A 14,132-nucleotide genomic window follows, 5' to 3' on the forward strand; every position below is an offset into this window, starting at 1 on the left:
GGCGTTCAGGAGCTGAGGTACAACTGTATTTTAGTTATTTCAATAAATATTGATGGCAAAACAATATTTTGCTATAGATGGTCACAAAACAGTTAAAATATTGACAATAAACATATTTGAAAACCCATGAGCAGCTTTCCGGGGTAGACAGTTCTGCTTAAGCAATTTCTTGCCTTCTCTGTCCTTTTGCTTTTTCAGGTTTCCTGGAACAAGGACTACTAGTTCGCGATGAAAAAAAGTTAAGACTGAATTATCAATCTACTACGCAGTTCAAGCTGGACTTGCTCTCTCTTATCCCAACAGACCTGGGCTATTTTAAATTTGGGATTAACTATCCTGAGCTGCGCTTTAATCGGCTGCTGAGAATTGCTAGGCTATTTGAGTTTTTTGACCGTACAGAAACGAGAACAAACTACCCAAACATGTTTCGAATTGGGAACCTTGTCTTGTACATTCTTATCATTATCCACTGGAACGCATGCATATTTTTTGCTATTTCCAAGCAGATTGGGTTTGGAACAGACACCTGGGTCTATCCCAATATATCCCATCCAGAACATGGACGTCTGTCCAGGAAATACATTTACAGTTTATATTGGTCAACATTGACATTGACAACCATTGGCGAGACTCCACCTCCTGTGAAAGATGTAGAGTATCTGTTTGTGGTCATGGACTTCCTGGTTGGTGTGCTCATCTTTGCTACCATTGTGGGTAACGTAGGCTCTATGATCTCTAACATGAATGCCTCTAGGGCAGAGTTCCAGGCGAAGGTTGATTCTATCAAACAGTACTTGCAGTTCCGAAAAGTCACCAAAGACTTGGAAAACAGGGTTATTAAATGGTTTGATTACCTGTGGACCAACAAGAAAACGGTGGAAGAGAAAGAAGTTCTGAAGTACCTCCCTGATAAACTGAAGGCTGAAATTGCCATCAATGTCCACTTAGACACACTTAGGAAGGTACGCATCTTCCAAGACTGTGAAGCTGGACTCCTTATTGAGCTGGTGTTGAAGCTAAGACCCACGGTCTTCAGTCCTGGAGATTATATCTGCAAGAAAGGGGATATCGGAAGGGACATGTATATTATTAAAGAAGGGAAGCTGGCTGTCGTGGCGGATGATGGTGTGACCCAGTTTGTGGTCCTAAGTGATGGCAGCTACTTTGGAGAAATCAGCATCTTAAATATCAAAGGCAGCAAATCTGGCAATAGGAGGACAGCCAACATCAGAAGTATAGGCTATTCTGACCTGTTCTGCTTATCTAAAGATGACCTGATGGAAGCTCTCACTGAGTACCCTGATGCCAAAAAGGCACTAGAAGAAAAAGGACGGCAGATTTTGATGAAAGACAATTTGATTGATGAGGAAGCAGCTAAAGCAGGAGCAGATCCCAAAGACCTGGAGGAGAAAATAGAAAAGCTGGAAGCTGCCCTAGACATTCTCCAGACCAGGTTTGCTAGACTCCACGGAGAGTACACTGCGTCTCAAGCCAAAGTCAAGCAGAGACTTGTAAAAGTGGAGACAAAAGTGAAGAAGTATGGAAGTGGTACACTGTCAGGTGACGAGGGTGAAAAACCACAGGAAGAGAAAAAGAATTAAGGGGGCACTTTGATCATCTTCATTCAGCTCAGAATATTGCATCAGAGAAGAGATATGCACATGAAAATATGTAAACAAGGCTATTTTTATATGGACCCAAATCAATGGCATTTGTAGCATTTTTAACTGAAGCAATTGTCATGTAAATAGGAAATTCTTATGTTTTATGATATTTTTAGAAACAGTTCTTCACTTCCTTTTTGTTGTTGTTCATTTTGTATTGGTTACGGGTTTCTTATGAGTCATGATCAGACCTCCTTGATGGCAGTGTGTGTGCATATCTGGCTGCATTTGTGATTGATACCTTTCACAATGTATTTGGCACCAAGGAGGTCTTCTGTAAACTAATAACTTAGTGGACTGATCAAACAGATGCATACATATAAAGAAGAAAGCTACTTGCACCATTTCTGCTTTGAAATCATAGCAGCCTCCCAGTGAATATAATTTATCCACTTTCACATAAATTTATTCTACTCATTTTGAAGACACTAGATACTATATAGAACCATCTATATAGTACTTGCTGAATGTGGCATGTGTGAATGAGCTACTTGTATACTTCTTTATCACAAATCTCCATATAGTTCTACTTATGATATTATTTGGTTGTTGGAAGGGCCTGAGGGAGGACTATCTCTCCCTCAGAGAATTACAGAGAGGCAAAATTGGAGCAGTAAGTAGGGTTGCTGTGGAAGTGCCCTCTGGACTTTTGTTCAGACGTATAATATTCATTCCAGAACTGAGCTGAAAAGAAAGCAGTTTCTCAGTTTTGCAGCAGAAACTGGTTGTGCACAGTGCTGATTGGCTGGTGCCTGTAACATCATGAATCCATAACCCCCCCTCCCCCTGTGGTTGTTTTTTGTTTGGTTTAAAAAGGCAGTGAATGAAATTTTAATTGCACAAAGTGACCCTTTGAATAATAAGGCAGATAGATAGCCTTGAAGCATGGGGAAAGGGGACAAGACTGCACCACCAACGACCACCACTTTCTGGGAATGTATAGTAATGAGAACAACCATGCTGCATTATTCTGATGCTCATCCCATATTCCTGGTACTCTTTCTCTGTTCATTGCCCCTAAATTTACTATTCACTTTGGTTTTTAACAAAATGCAGGTTTTTTTTAAGCTTTTCTGCACTGCTGATAGTCCTCTGTAGTTTCCTTGTCGTTTTTCTACTGTGCAGCAGAAGTCAGCAAGTCATACAATATTTGCAAGCCTTTACTGACAGACAGCACTATAAGACAACTCAGCCATGTGAAATAAGTTCCCCCACATTCTTCTTTTTCTCTCTCCTCCATATTGCTGCCATTCCTTACACCCCTTTCTATGCTAATACATAACAATGAAGCTGTTAAGCAGAGGAATGGTGATTTCCTCTCGTCTTGCCCTATTGCCTGTCAATTTCACAGCCATTGCATAAGAGTGTGTTCATTTTCTTCAGGCATGTCCTTTTATTGCTTCAAGGGGAAAGTTTTGCTTCCAGTAACCTGTAACAGGCTGTGAACTGTAAAAAAAGAAAAGAAAGATAGAATGTGATGTAATTTATAAATTCATTTCTCATAATTAAAAGTGCAGCATGCATATTTAGTCAGAAGTATGTTCCAGTGAGGGACGCGGGTGGCACTGTGGGTAAAACCTCAGTGCCTAGGACTTGCCGATCGTATGGTCGGCGGTTCGAATCCCCGCAGCGGGGCGAGCTCCTGCCGTTCGGTCCCAGCTCCTACTCCTTCGAAAGCACCCTTAAGTGCAAGTAGATAAATAGGTACCGCTTTATAACAGGAAGGTAAACGGCGTTTCCGTGTGCTGCGCTGGTGCCGGCTCGCCAGAGCAGCTTCGTCACGCTGGCCACGTGACCCGGAAGTGTCTTCGGACAGCGCTGGCTCCCGGCCTCTTAAGCGAGATGGGTGCACCACCCTAGAGTCGGACACGACTGGCCCATATGGGCAGGGGTACCTTTACCTATGTTCCAGTGGGTGGTATTCAACTAAGTTTTCATCAGAGTAGACCTATTGGAATTAATGGAATCTTATTTTCATTAATTTCAATGCCTCTTCTCTGAATAATATTTTTGCTTGATACTGCGCCCCCCCCCCCAAGTGTGAGTTGGATCCAATCTAAGTCACATGCAGTGCTATTTTTCTAGAAAAAGAGCTGCCGGAACTCATCAAGAATACCACCCTTGTTCTTTTATAATGGCAATGGCACCCACCTGAGAAGGGCCAGAACTGAGTTCCAGTGAGTCCTGGCTGGAAGAAAAAAGCCCTGGTTGCACATAGTTGAACTCAATGTGAAAACTTAAACATGACTAACTTAATTGCCATTGATTCAGTGCGACCCAGTTGCAGTGAATCCAGGGCTAGAACCCAACTCTCAGTGTCTAACATGATGTCCTCCTTAATACACTTGTTTAGAACTGCAGCCTGAATTTGTTTGATGGTCTGAGATGCAGCAAATGTAACTGTTAAAATTGTACCTCAAAGTTATGCATGGTACTGCCTCATGATGTGGAAAACATCAGAAGGAATGCTGGGTTGCTTTGATGCTGCTGCCTTGGCAGCCTCAATGCGCTACTGAGGTGAAAAATAACGCAATCACGAAGAGCTGAGGTGACTTAAGGCAAAGGAATCACTCGCTTTAGTTGCCCACCTATGACAGAGGCAAGGAATCTATGTCCTGTCAGGTGTTGTTGGACATCAGCCCCAGCCAGAATATGTAAACAATAATACAAAATATGAAGTTATTAAAATGCATAAAATGTATGACTCATCCAAGCAGCGAACAATTAAATTCAAACCATGATTCTTAAGATGCTATCCGACTAAGGCATACTCAGAAAGGATCTGCTGATTTCAGCTGGTCTACTCCGAGTAGGGCTTAATGCTGCCTGTCACCCTTGTCATTTAGTTTATGTATGCTTGCATTTGCTGACGGAGCTGCATAGATGTTGTAGAAATTTTGAATTCAAACATGTCTATGATCCATACTCAATACAGGGCAACCACCACATGGAGGGGGCTTGAAATAACACCTGTGTGATGACCACCACCACCCGTCCTGATTTTAAAAATGTATAACCACCTTTTTTATTTGCAATGCCTACTCTGGCAGATTCCCCACAGTGAAATTGAGACATGCAGTATAATCCTATATATGTGTCCACTGAGTTCTGTGGGATTTACTCCCAGGTGAGTGACAGTAGTATTGCAGTCACAGTATGTGAGGATTTAAGTGTGAAACCTCTCCATATGTTACAGCCACTGTGTGGAACACTTATTCATATGTGGGCAAAGTCCTTGGTAACACATACAGCTGGTCCAAAGAGGTCATCAGTGAAGAATGTTGTGGAAGGCCTCTGTCCCCTCATTGTATTACCAACTGTCCATCTTTAATCCTTCCTTTTCATGCTCCAAGCTCTTTAAACCATCTGCAGTTTGAAGAAAATTGGACACTCCCACCACCTCCTGGTTTTGGTGCATCAGATTGGCTTTTCTTCCAAAATCCCTTGACAGTTTTTTCTTAAATGTATGACATTAACAAATAAACCATCAGTTCAGAACCTAGCAGCTCTGGTTCCCTTATTTGGCTCTTTAGAACCAACATATAATGAGCAGAAAAAATCAGATTCTTAAAGCTTCCGAGAAAGAGAGCTAAGGCATAATCTGGAGAATATTCACTGTAGATCCTCATGAATCCCAATGGGACTCTCAATATTTCAGGACAACTCAGAATCCTGCGTCCATTTATGAACTCAGAAAGAATGGCTCAGGAACACGCATGCTAAGAAGTCTTTTGGACATTACACTGAATCCTGAAGCTAAGTGGCAACTCAAGAAAAAATGCTACATAGGGGAGAAAATGGGGGGGGGGCAGGATACGGCGGCCGCTCTCAAATCATTCAGATTTTCCCTTGCAAAACCAAGACTGAATCTGCCAGCTATGCTCGATTAGTTTGCCTTGCCTCTTGGCAATTCTCTTTGTGGTCCATTAGGCTGGAATATAGGATTCTACTTAGCAGGCTTTCAGCTGCTGAGACCACATCAGCCAGCTTTTCCGATCTTGTTAGGAATCCAAATCGACACAGTGCACCGCTGTGAACAGCCTCTCCTACTTGTACTAGCAAGTCTACATTGGCATAGTCCAAAGCAGTGCAGCAATTTGCTTTTTCTTCCTAGCCTATCAGATGTTTTTGACACTGACAATGAGAGGCAGATGGCAAGGCTTCTGAATTAAAACTCGCCCCCTTTAATATCCCTCTGCTGCTGAAACATTGGACGCATCATGGCAGAGTTCCCCAAACTTGGGGCTTCAGCTGTTTTTGGACTACAACTCCCATCATCCCTAGCTAGCAGGACCAGTGGTCAGGGATGATGGGAATTGTGGTCCAAAAACAGGGAAATTTTGGGAAACACTGGTGCAGATGGAATGTAGTGCATATGTGTCATTTGTCAGGGCACGAGGGTCATTGTTGAGTTTCCATCATCTGCACAGGGACTATGCTGCAGGAGTAATAGAATATATAAGCAGGTGACCCAGCACTCATGTGCATAGCTGTCAACTTTCAGATTTGAAAATAAGGGATCAGCAGCCTCACCTGTCCCGGGGACAGTCTATAGGATATCTAACAATCCGGGATAGCAGCGGGAAGCAGCGGGAAACGGCGCTGGAATAAGGAATTTTCCTCCAAAAAAGGGAAGGTTGACAGCTATGTTCATGTGGGGGTTACGTTCTGGGCCCCCGCACGCATAAGCGAGAAGTGCATAACTGGGGAGCACCCTCTAAAAAGCCTCTAAACCCCTCTCTGCTCTCTCGCCAATCCAGTTCAGAAATACTATAAAAACCCCACAACTAAAAGGGAAGCTCTGGGGCTGGTGGGAGCGCGGAGGATGTGCAGGGACGCAGCTGCTGTGCTACCCTGTGGCTGAGCAGGCTCAACAAGCCCTGCTGCACCTCCCGTCTCTTTCAACATCCTCTTTGGACTCTGGGGAGGGTCTCCTCCATGAGCCACGAGGACTCTGCAGCTCTCTCCTGTGATTTCCAGCTTGGAATGATTTATTTATTTCCCAGGGCTGTGCATATATGCAGTCACGCATAAGTGGGACACACACACACAAGATCAAATTGCAGCATTAAATTAAATTTTGGACATGTTCAATACTGAATAACAAAAACTGTGTGGGTTGTACCATGTCATGTAAAACAACCTCTCTCTCTCTCCCCCTTGCAACTGCTCCAGACTGGCTCCCAGGCACCCTGTTGGATGCAAACCAGCATCTTTGTATTGTGGTTCCTTATTATTGCCTAATTCTTTTATCATACATAACTTCTTATCTGCCCTGAGGAAGTGCAATAGAAACAACTACATGTCACTTACCTGTTTCCTCTGACACTCCTTCCTCCATGGTGAATATGAGACTGGAAGCTACTCAGGAAAAGGAACCTCTCTGGAAAATGCTTTGCATGCTGATGGTGCCATGTACAATTAATAAACTAACAGCATAATACAATAATAGCAATGATAATGTGGACGCCATTCTACAGTTGTTTAAATTATGCGTAATGACTCTTTGTATTTTAAAAATCATTTTATTATTCTGCCTTTAGCACTCTGTTGTTCTTTGATTTTGTTTTCATGTATCACTAGCTGCCTTGAGCTCAGTTGCCCTCGCAGAAGGATCACATGACTCGGACCATTTACACAACTGCCCCCCGAGGGCCCTCTCCCATTTTGTAGAGTCTGCTTGGCTCCCTGGTGTACCCTGGACCTCAGGGCAATGAATCAACGTGCTTGAATGCAAATGGAGAAAAACTTGAGAGGAAGTTGGTGCATGCTCATAATCAAGGCTACTGGGTGGCAGCGAAGGTGGAAAAGGAGCTATCATTTGCTGCTGTCATTGCATCCTCATTGGTATCTAAAGCACCACCATATGCAGCGTGGTGATAGTGGAAAAATTTAAGGGAAATACTGTAGGTGCTTCAAATTTATATCCATTATTTGACTTCACGGGTTGCCAGTGTGGTGCCATTGGGCCAGCAGAGGTCTTCACTGCCATCTACAGGGTCCTCTCCCTCTGCTGAAAGAAGTGATCTGTGATAGCCAATAGCAGGTATAGGAACCTTTTCGCTTGAGGGAGGCATTTCCTTCTAGGGCCAAACGCCAGCAGTTGGTGTGAGCGGAGGCAAAAGTGGGCGGAGCAATGCATGCAAATGTTACGTTTGTCCAGTAGGCTAGTTTCTACATGTATGCACACGTCCATGTCTAGCCTCCACCTGGATCAGTAAGAGGCATGATCAGAGTTCAAGGACACATCCCACAAGGGTGCAAATGAGAGTTGTGGTGTGGGGAGATAAAGTTAAAGAGGTTTTTAGGTCTGAGGTTCCCGGCCTCTGGCCAATAGATAGGTTTGCCATATTTCAAGCAGCGAAAATCTGGACACAAACAAATCGTTGACCTTTTTTCTTTTTGAAATTTGCTTTTCTGTTTAATCATATCATCGATGCATACTGTGTTACAGTCAAACACAAGGTAATAAGAAAAAGCAACAACTTAAATATAACACATAGGTATAAGAGCAATAATTGTAATATAACTTATTCCTCCACTCGTATACACCTTGACTTTAACTCCCCTTCCACTCTTTCCCTGGTTTCTTATCTGATATCTTTTCAAACTCTGTTTTCTTACTAAATTGTTTTCATTACCATACCCTGAGTTTTTTCAGTTTCTCACACTTATTTTCTTGTTATATTTTTTCCATATAATCTATATATAATGTCCAGTCTTCTTTTAGTTTCTTATCATCTTTATTTCTTAATCTGTTTGTCATGCTGGCGAGTTCTAGATAATCTAATATTTTAAGGTGCCATTCTTCTTGTGATGGTACTGCATCTGTTCTCTACTTTTGTGTTACCAGAGTTTGGGCCGCTGTAGTCACATACATCCATAATGTAGAGAGATTTTTTGAGATTTCTATTGTGGGTTTTTAAGCTTCTGGGCTTTTAGGAAATGTTCTTTTAAACATTTTCTTAAGTTCATTATAAACCATCTCCCAGAATTCTGTTATTATTCTGCAAGACCATCATGAATGATAAAATAAACATTTTGGAGTCAATGTTATTGTTGACCTTTTAAAAGAAAATTCCCAAAGTTGCAGAGCATTATTATTATTATTTTAGAAAAATGCCAAAGTTGTTGAGGAAACGAGTTTTCCAAACGTGTTTTTTGGTTATGTTGACAAAAATCCAGGCGAACTGTCGCTTTTCAGAAATTCCCCTCCAGGTGTCACTTCCACCATTGAAATCCAGGTAATGTCTGGGAAAATCATGATTTATAGCAACCCTACCATAGAGCAGCTTGTGTGTGATGCCCAGTTTCTCTGGTTTGCAAATGTGCCCATAGGTCTAAAAAGGTTGGCACTCTGTTTGACATGGTCTGACTGTTCTAACGTCAACAAAATGTTTTCTGTTCACAAGGCATTTGACTTCCCTCCTCTGAGTGAAAAGACTCTAGTGTTTATAGAAACTGTAGCATTGTCCTGCAATAAATATTTACTCAGCTTCAGGTGTCCATTCGTGGGAAGAACCAAACTAATAAGGCTACCATCTACGGTGATTCCCATCTTTGAAAAGAAAGCTTTCGTGTTTTGCTTCCTTAACAACGCAGATTAGGAACTCGATCTCATCAACAAACCCTTGATTGTTGGTGTCGCACTTCAATATGTCTTGAGATTTAAGAACACCCTTGGAGTAAATTCAAAGGCTTCTTCCACACTCCCGGCAACAGAAAACCGCAAAAGGCTAAATATGATCCGCTGTGGAAAGGAGAAAAAGCAGCCAGAAAAGAATTAAATCCAAGCACTTGTCTGGTTTCATATATAAAATTTCAACCTTCTCTTCCACAATGGTTGAAAGGCGTGAGTTCAAAGATGGAGAGAAATTGCAGCTGGCTTTGTTTTGCAATGCCAAGGAGGAGATTCTGTTAAACAGGAAGCTTAGGATCTTGGAGTCCATGAAGAAGCAGGCAGAAACCTCCTTCACTCTTGATCAAAGAATCTTGTACAACAGATTCAGCCTCAAGCTCAGGAGGTCAGAAGCGGCTCATGCCAAGCTGCACGGCAACAGAGACCTTGCCAAACAGCTTTCCCAGAGCCTCTTTCCAAATCTGCATACGGTTGTGACGGATGGTAGCAAAAAGGCGGTGAGAGTTATATTGCAAAATGAGGAAGCCTCCCGGACTGTTTCAGCTCCGTGCAGAATCCAGACTCATCTGGCTCCAGTCTCAGATGCCAAGAATCAGAGCTGCCAAGACTTGCAAGGTAAGGAAGCAGAGATTAAGGATCCACAGAGCTACCTTGGAGCTATTAAGGAAATGGATGCACAAAGAGGATATCGCAGGAAGGATGTATCAGCTGCTAAAAAGGTTTCCATTTGCAAAAGGCAAACTGACTTAAGTGAGCCTATTGGCGTTCTTGGATACAAAAGGCCCTTCACTGCCTATCATCAGAAACACGACAGGCTGTCTGATGTGAATTACAGATATGAAGGGATTTCGGAGAGAACTTATTCACAGCTACAGCATCCACAAGCTGAGGCTACAGATCCTAACATGTCTGTGTGCCCTGAAGGACTTGTAAATAAAGGACAGAAGGAAGGCTTTCTGGAGCAAAAAAAAAGTAGCAAGGGGGAAAGAAATAAAAAATGGAGACCTAACTCTAGGAATCTTTTCTTGGGGTTGGACAACACACCACAGAGAAGATACTCCAGCATGGGAAATCATGTGATGGTAAACAATCATGGAAGTTTTAATAACAAAGTCAAGCTTTTTGTCCAGAAGATCACAGCTTTAAAAAAGGAGGAAGACTCTACTTTACAAGATTATTATTCTGAGCGACTGGTAGAAAATTTAGGGAGTCAGGTAAAACAGGATTTTCTATGGGATACTCAACAGGAGCAGGCAAAATGGAATCCAGTAGGTCCGGAAACCAATCACCGAAGCATTACAATAAAGAATTTGGACAGGGATTTTATGAGAAAGGAAAGCCCTTTAGAAATTCTGATATGGGAATATTATAATGAGATTATTACTAAAGAGAACCTCATTGAAAGAAAGTGGTTGAACAATAATCCTTATCAACTGATTGTAAACTAAGGTTTGGAGTTTCCAATAATCTTTCACACACACCCCTACAGTATTTAGCCCGTATGATTTCAAGAGAAAATATGCGCTGGTAACTGTTGCTTAAAACCAGAAAGAGCCTTTCCTGAAGGGATAGGATTTACTTAATATTTCTAATTACATGCACTCCCAATACTTGCATTAAGTGCTCAGTGATCTACACTTACTCTGTTAGGCCCAATATATCTTTTGAGTTTGTCAAGGGGAGATAAATTTCAATCCCAGTGTAGGGATTGATAAAACGAGCAAACATATGCATATGAAGATCTGCTTAAGTAGGGTAATTTAATGTAATTGAAGAAAATACTTCAGTTGGGAGTGGAGACCTACAAGCAACTTACAAATAGACAAATATGTCATGTCCTGATAATAAAATTCTTCCTAATAATTATCAAGATGTTTACAGCCTGAGTGGTTTATTAAATGTATTAGGGTAAAGGCGATAGGTGGCATCAGATTTGCTTGTGCATCAGGATTTCCTTTCTCTCCTCCCCTTGATAGACCCCCAAGCTTCACTCAAGAGTTGGCAGACCATATAGAACAGGTATCTGCAAGGGACAGAGGGAGGGGAAGTCCTGTTGTACAAGTAGAACTCCACTCATCCAATACTGGATATGAGCCAGTTCTTCCACCAAAGGAGAGAGGAACTTTGGCACATAGGCCAGAATCCCTCTTCCAACATGCCACTTTACTAACCTTATACCGACGTGAAACTGTGCCTTCTTCCAGATTCCCTTCTGCCTCTTTTCCATAAAACCAAACTCAGTGTCTGTTGTTTTCTTTCCAAACTCAGCTAGATTATATTGTGGAGGGATGATGTGGCTCAACTTGTCACCTTTCAGAATCCACCTGGCAGAATCCAGGGCTCTTTTCCTGCTGCCACTGAGGCTGTTGCTATTTGTTGTATTAACGGTTGTGTCAGCTGCCATTAATGCAGCATTATCAGGGAGAATGATAAGTCTTCCTTCTGGCCTTTTTTACTTACACTGGTGGAAGAATCAAGGACTCCAATCCCAATTAATCCTTGTATTGGTTGTCTTCACCCCAGTTTATGCTAGAGCAACATGCTAAAATGTGTAACAGTCCTCTCCTGAGCCACCTGAGTGGAAATTGCTCCCTCTTAAAAGGACAGGTTCTTGGGTATGGGAGTTAAACAGACCAAAATCCTTGATATGTATAGGTACTAACTCTAAGAAAGAAAATCTAATAGAATTGGCTGCCCTAGATCCATCCTTTTATCAAGTCACAATACTGTCTAGAGAAATTGGATTTGCAACCTGGAATTCTACACAGAAAGCTCCCCACAGAAGGGAATCTCTCTGCCCCACTGTAAGTGTTCATGTGAAGTTGCCTTACAACCAGGGATGGAGAACCTGCACCCCATCAGCCAAAAGTGGCCTGCCAGGCGTTTTTGGGACATGCCATGGACTTCATTTGTGAACTCAAGCGAATGACAGGTGGGAAGCCTTGCCTAACTTGTCAAATCTAACCCTTGGAGCCAAAAGGGTTCTGCACCCCTGCCTTACATCAGATCAGGATACAGTACAATACACAGTATGAGTCACAGAATTGTAGAGTTGGGGCACCAAGAGTCATCTAGTCTAACCCCCCTTCCCCCCAGTTTCAACTATCTTATAATTGGCACAGTTAGCAAGGCCAGCGCTGGGTAATATCTGGCTGGTGCTGATTTGGAACAGAGTCTCCTCAGTACCAGCTCCATTCTTGCGGAATGCTCTCCCTGATGAGCTACTTTTATCTCCCTCATTAGTTACACCCGGACAGAACTTTACAAAATCCATGTCTTCCCAGGTGTCTGATGGCTAAAATGCATTGTTCAAGATTGCCAGGGACTTGTTTAGCTGTGAGAATACAGGATTGTTTTAAAATTGTTTTTTTAAAGTTCCTTTCTCTTTGCTACTTTGCTGCCCTGGACTCCTTTGGCGAAAGGCCAGGACAGAAATTTAACGAATAGAAAGTAACATTTATATATAGTATTACAAATGACCATTTACTGTACACAGTCCTAGATAAAAAGCACAGTCCGCTATCTCTCATCAGTGCTACTAATACACAGTATTGTATTCTTTAAAAAGGAGACACAGAAGTACAGTGGTACCTTGGTAGTTGAATGGCTTGTCTCCTGAACAATTCGGCTCCCAAACGCCACAAATGAGCGTTCCGGTTTGTGAATGTTTTTCAGAAGCCGAACGTCCGACGTGGCTTCCAATTGTGTGCAGGAAACTTCTGCAGCCAACTGGAAGCTGCGCCTTGGTTTTCGAACCATTTTGAGACTCAAACAGACTCCCGGAACGGATTAAGTTCGAGAACCAAGGTACCACTGTACAGGTAAACAGACTAGGTGCTCATGTTATAGAAACTATTGCTATACAAGAGACCCACGAAAAAATGTTGCAGTGTATCCTCCCTCCTAACAGGAGTGCTGCTCTCCAGAGCTTTGTGGTATTGGAAGGAGGCCTAGTGTAAGAACTTAAAAACCAATAAATGTAGGAGGTGACTTCAACTACAACCCTCAACACGCATAATTACAACACAGCATTAGTCATGCTGAACAAATGGGACTCGCTTCTGAGTTGGCCGGCATAACAGCACCGTTAAGAGGAAATAGATCAATACAACATCTAGTGCCTTCTTAGGAGCCCCCGGGAAAGCTCATCATTTATCTATTGACATAGGAAATTGTTTCAGCCATCAGAATTTCATCCCTTCAGGTGCCTATTTTAAAACTGCCCGTTAATTGAGGCATATACAAATAACCACAGAAATTATATGCTTAGCTCCTCCCACTCCCTGCTCCCATCTAGAAGATGAGTAAAAAGCCCCACTAATGTCAAGACACATTTGAGAGTGGTAAAGGCCATCAGTTTCAAGTGAATTGTTAAGGACAGCTTTATACCAAAGGGAGTCAATAAACATGGCAGTTTAAATTCAAGTCACTCCAACGATACCAGGGTTAACTTACAAAACTAAGAAAATCACTTTTCTTCTTTGTCACTGGACCATGGTGGAAAACATCACTGTTTTATTTAGCATTATTGGTACATAACAGTTGCCTGTATCTATTACTAAAAAAAATTAATAAAATAATCCTGAAAGACACATTTTTCTCTCTCCCTCAAATGAAATAATACCAATTCTGCACAAATCAAGCTGATTTGTTGTGTGTAGTAGTCAGGCATAGCAATCACCAAGGCACAAGCTCAGATCTGCACATCAGTTGTCACTTGCAGTTAAGACGAGGTATGCCAATTACGTTGTCTTGGTTAAAAATGCACAGTCCCTTTATTTTATATTGTTACAGCGGCGATCACCAGCGTGCAGGGACAATCTGTAGAA

The 14,132-nt window shown here is 42.2% G+C and overlaps 1 protein-coding gene across 2 annotated transcripts in view; it reads left to right on the forward strand.

The window, feature by feature from the left end:
* The window catches only part of CNGA3 (cyclic nucleotide gated channel subunit alpha 3), a 36,866-nt gene extending 33,670 nt beyond the window's left edge, over positions 1-3,196 (forward strand). For both annotated transcript variants that reach the window (XM_081197574.1, XM_081197575.1), the window contains one exon: positions 199-3,196. In XM_081197574.1, coding sequence (XP_081053700.1) covers positions 199-1,601 — 1,403 coding nt within the window. In that variant the 3' untranslated portion in view covers positions 1,602-3,196. The remainder of the gene's footprint in view (positions 1-198) is intronic.
* Positions 3,197-14,132: the final 10,936 nt, after the last annotated feature.

The sequence above is a fragment of the Podarcis bocagei genome (assembly GCF_964188305.1).
Source record: "Podarcis bocagei genome assembly, chromosome: 6".
In the NCBI taxonomy this organism is placed as follows: Eukaryota; Metazoa; Chordata; class Lepidosauria; order Squamata; family Lacertidae; genus Podarcis; species Podarcis bocagei.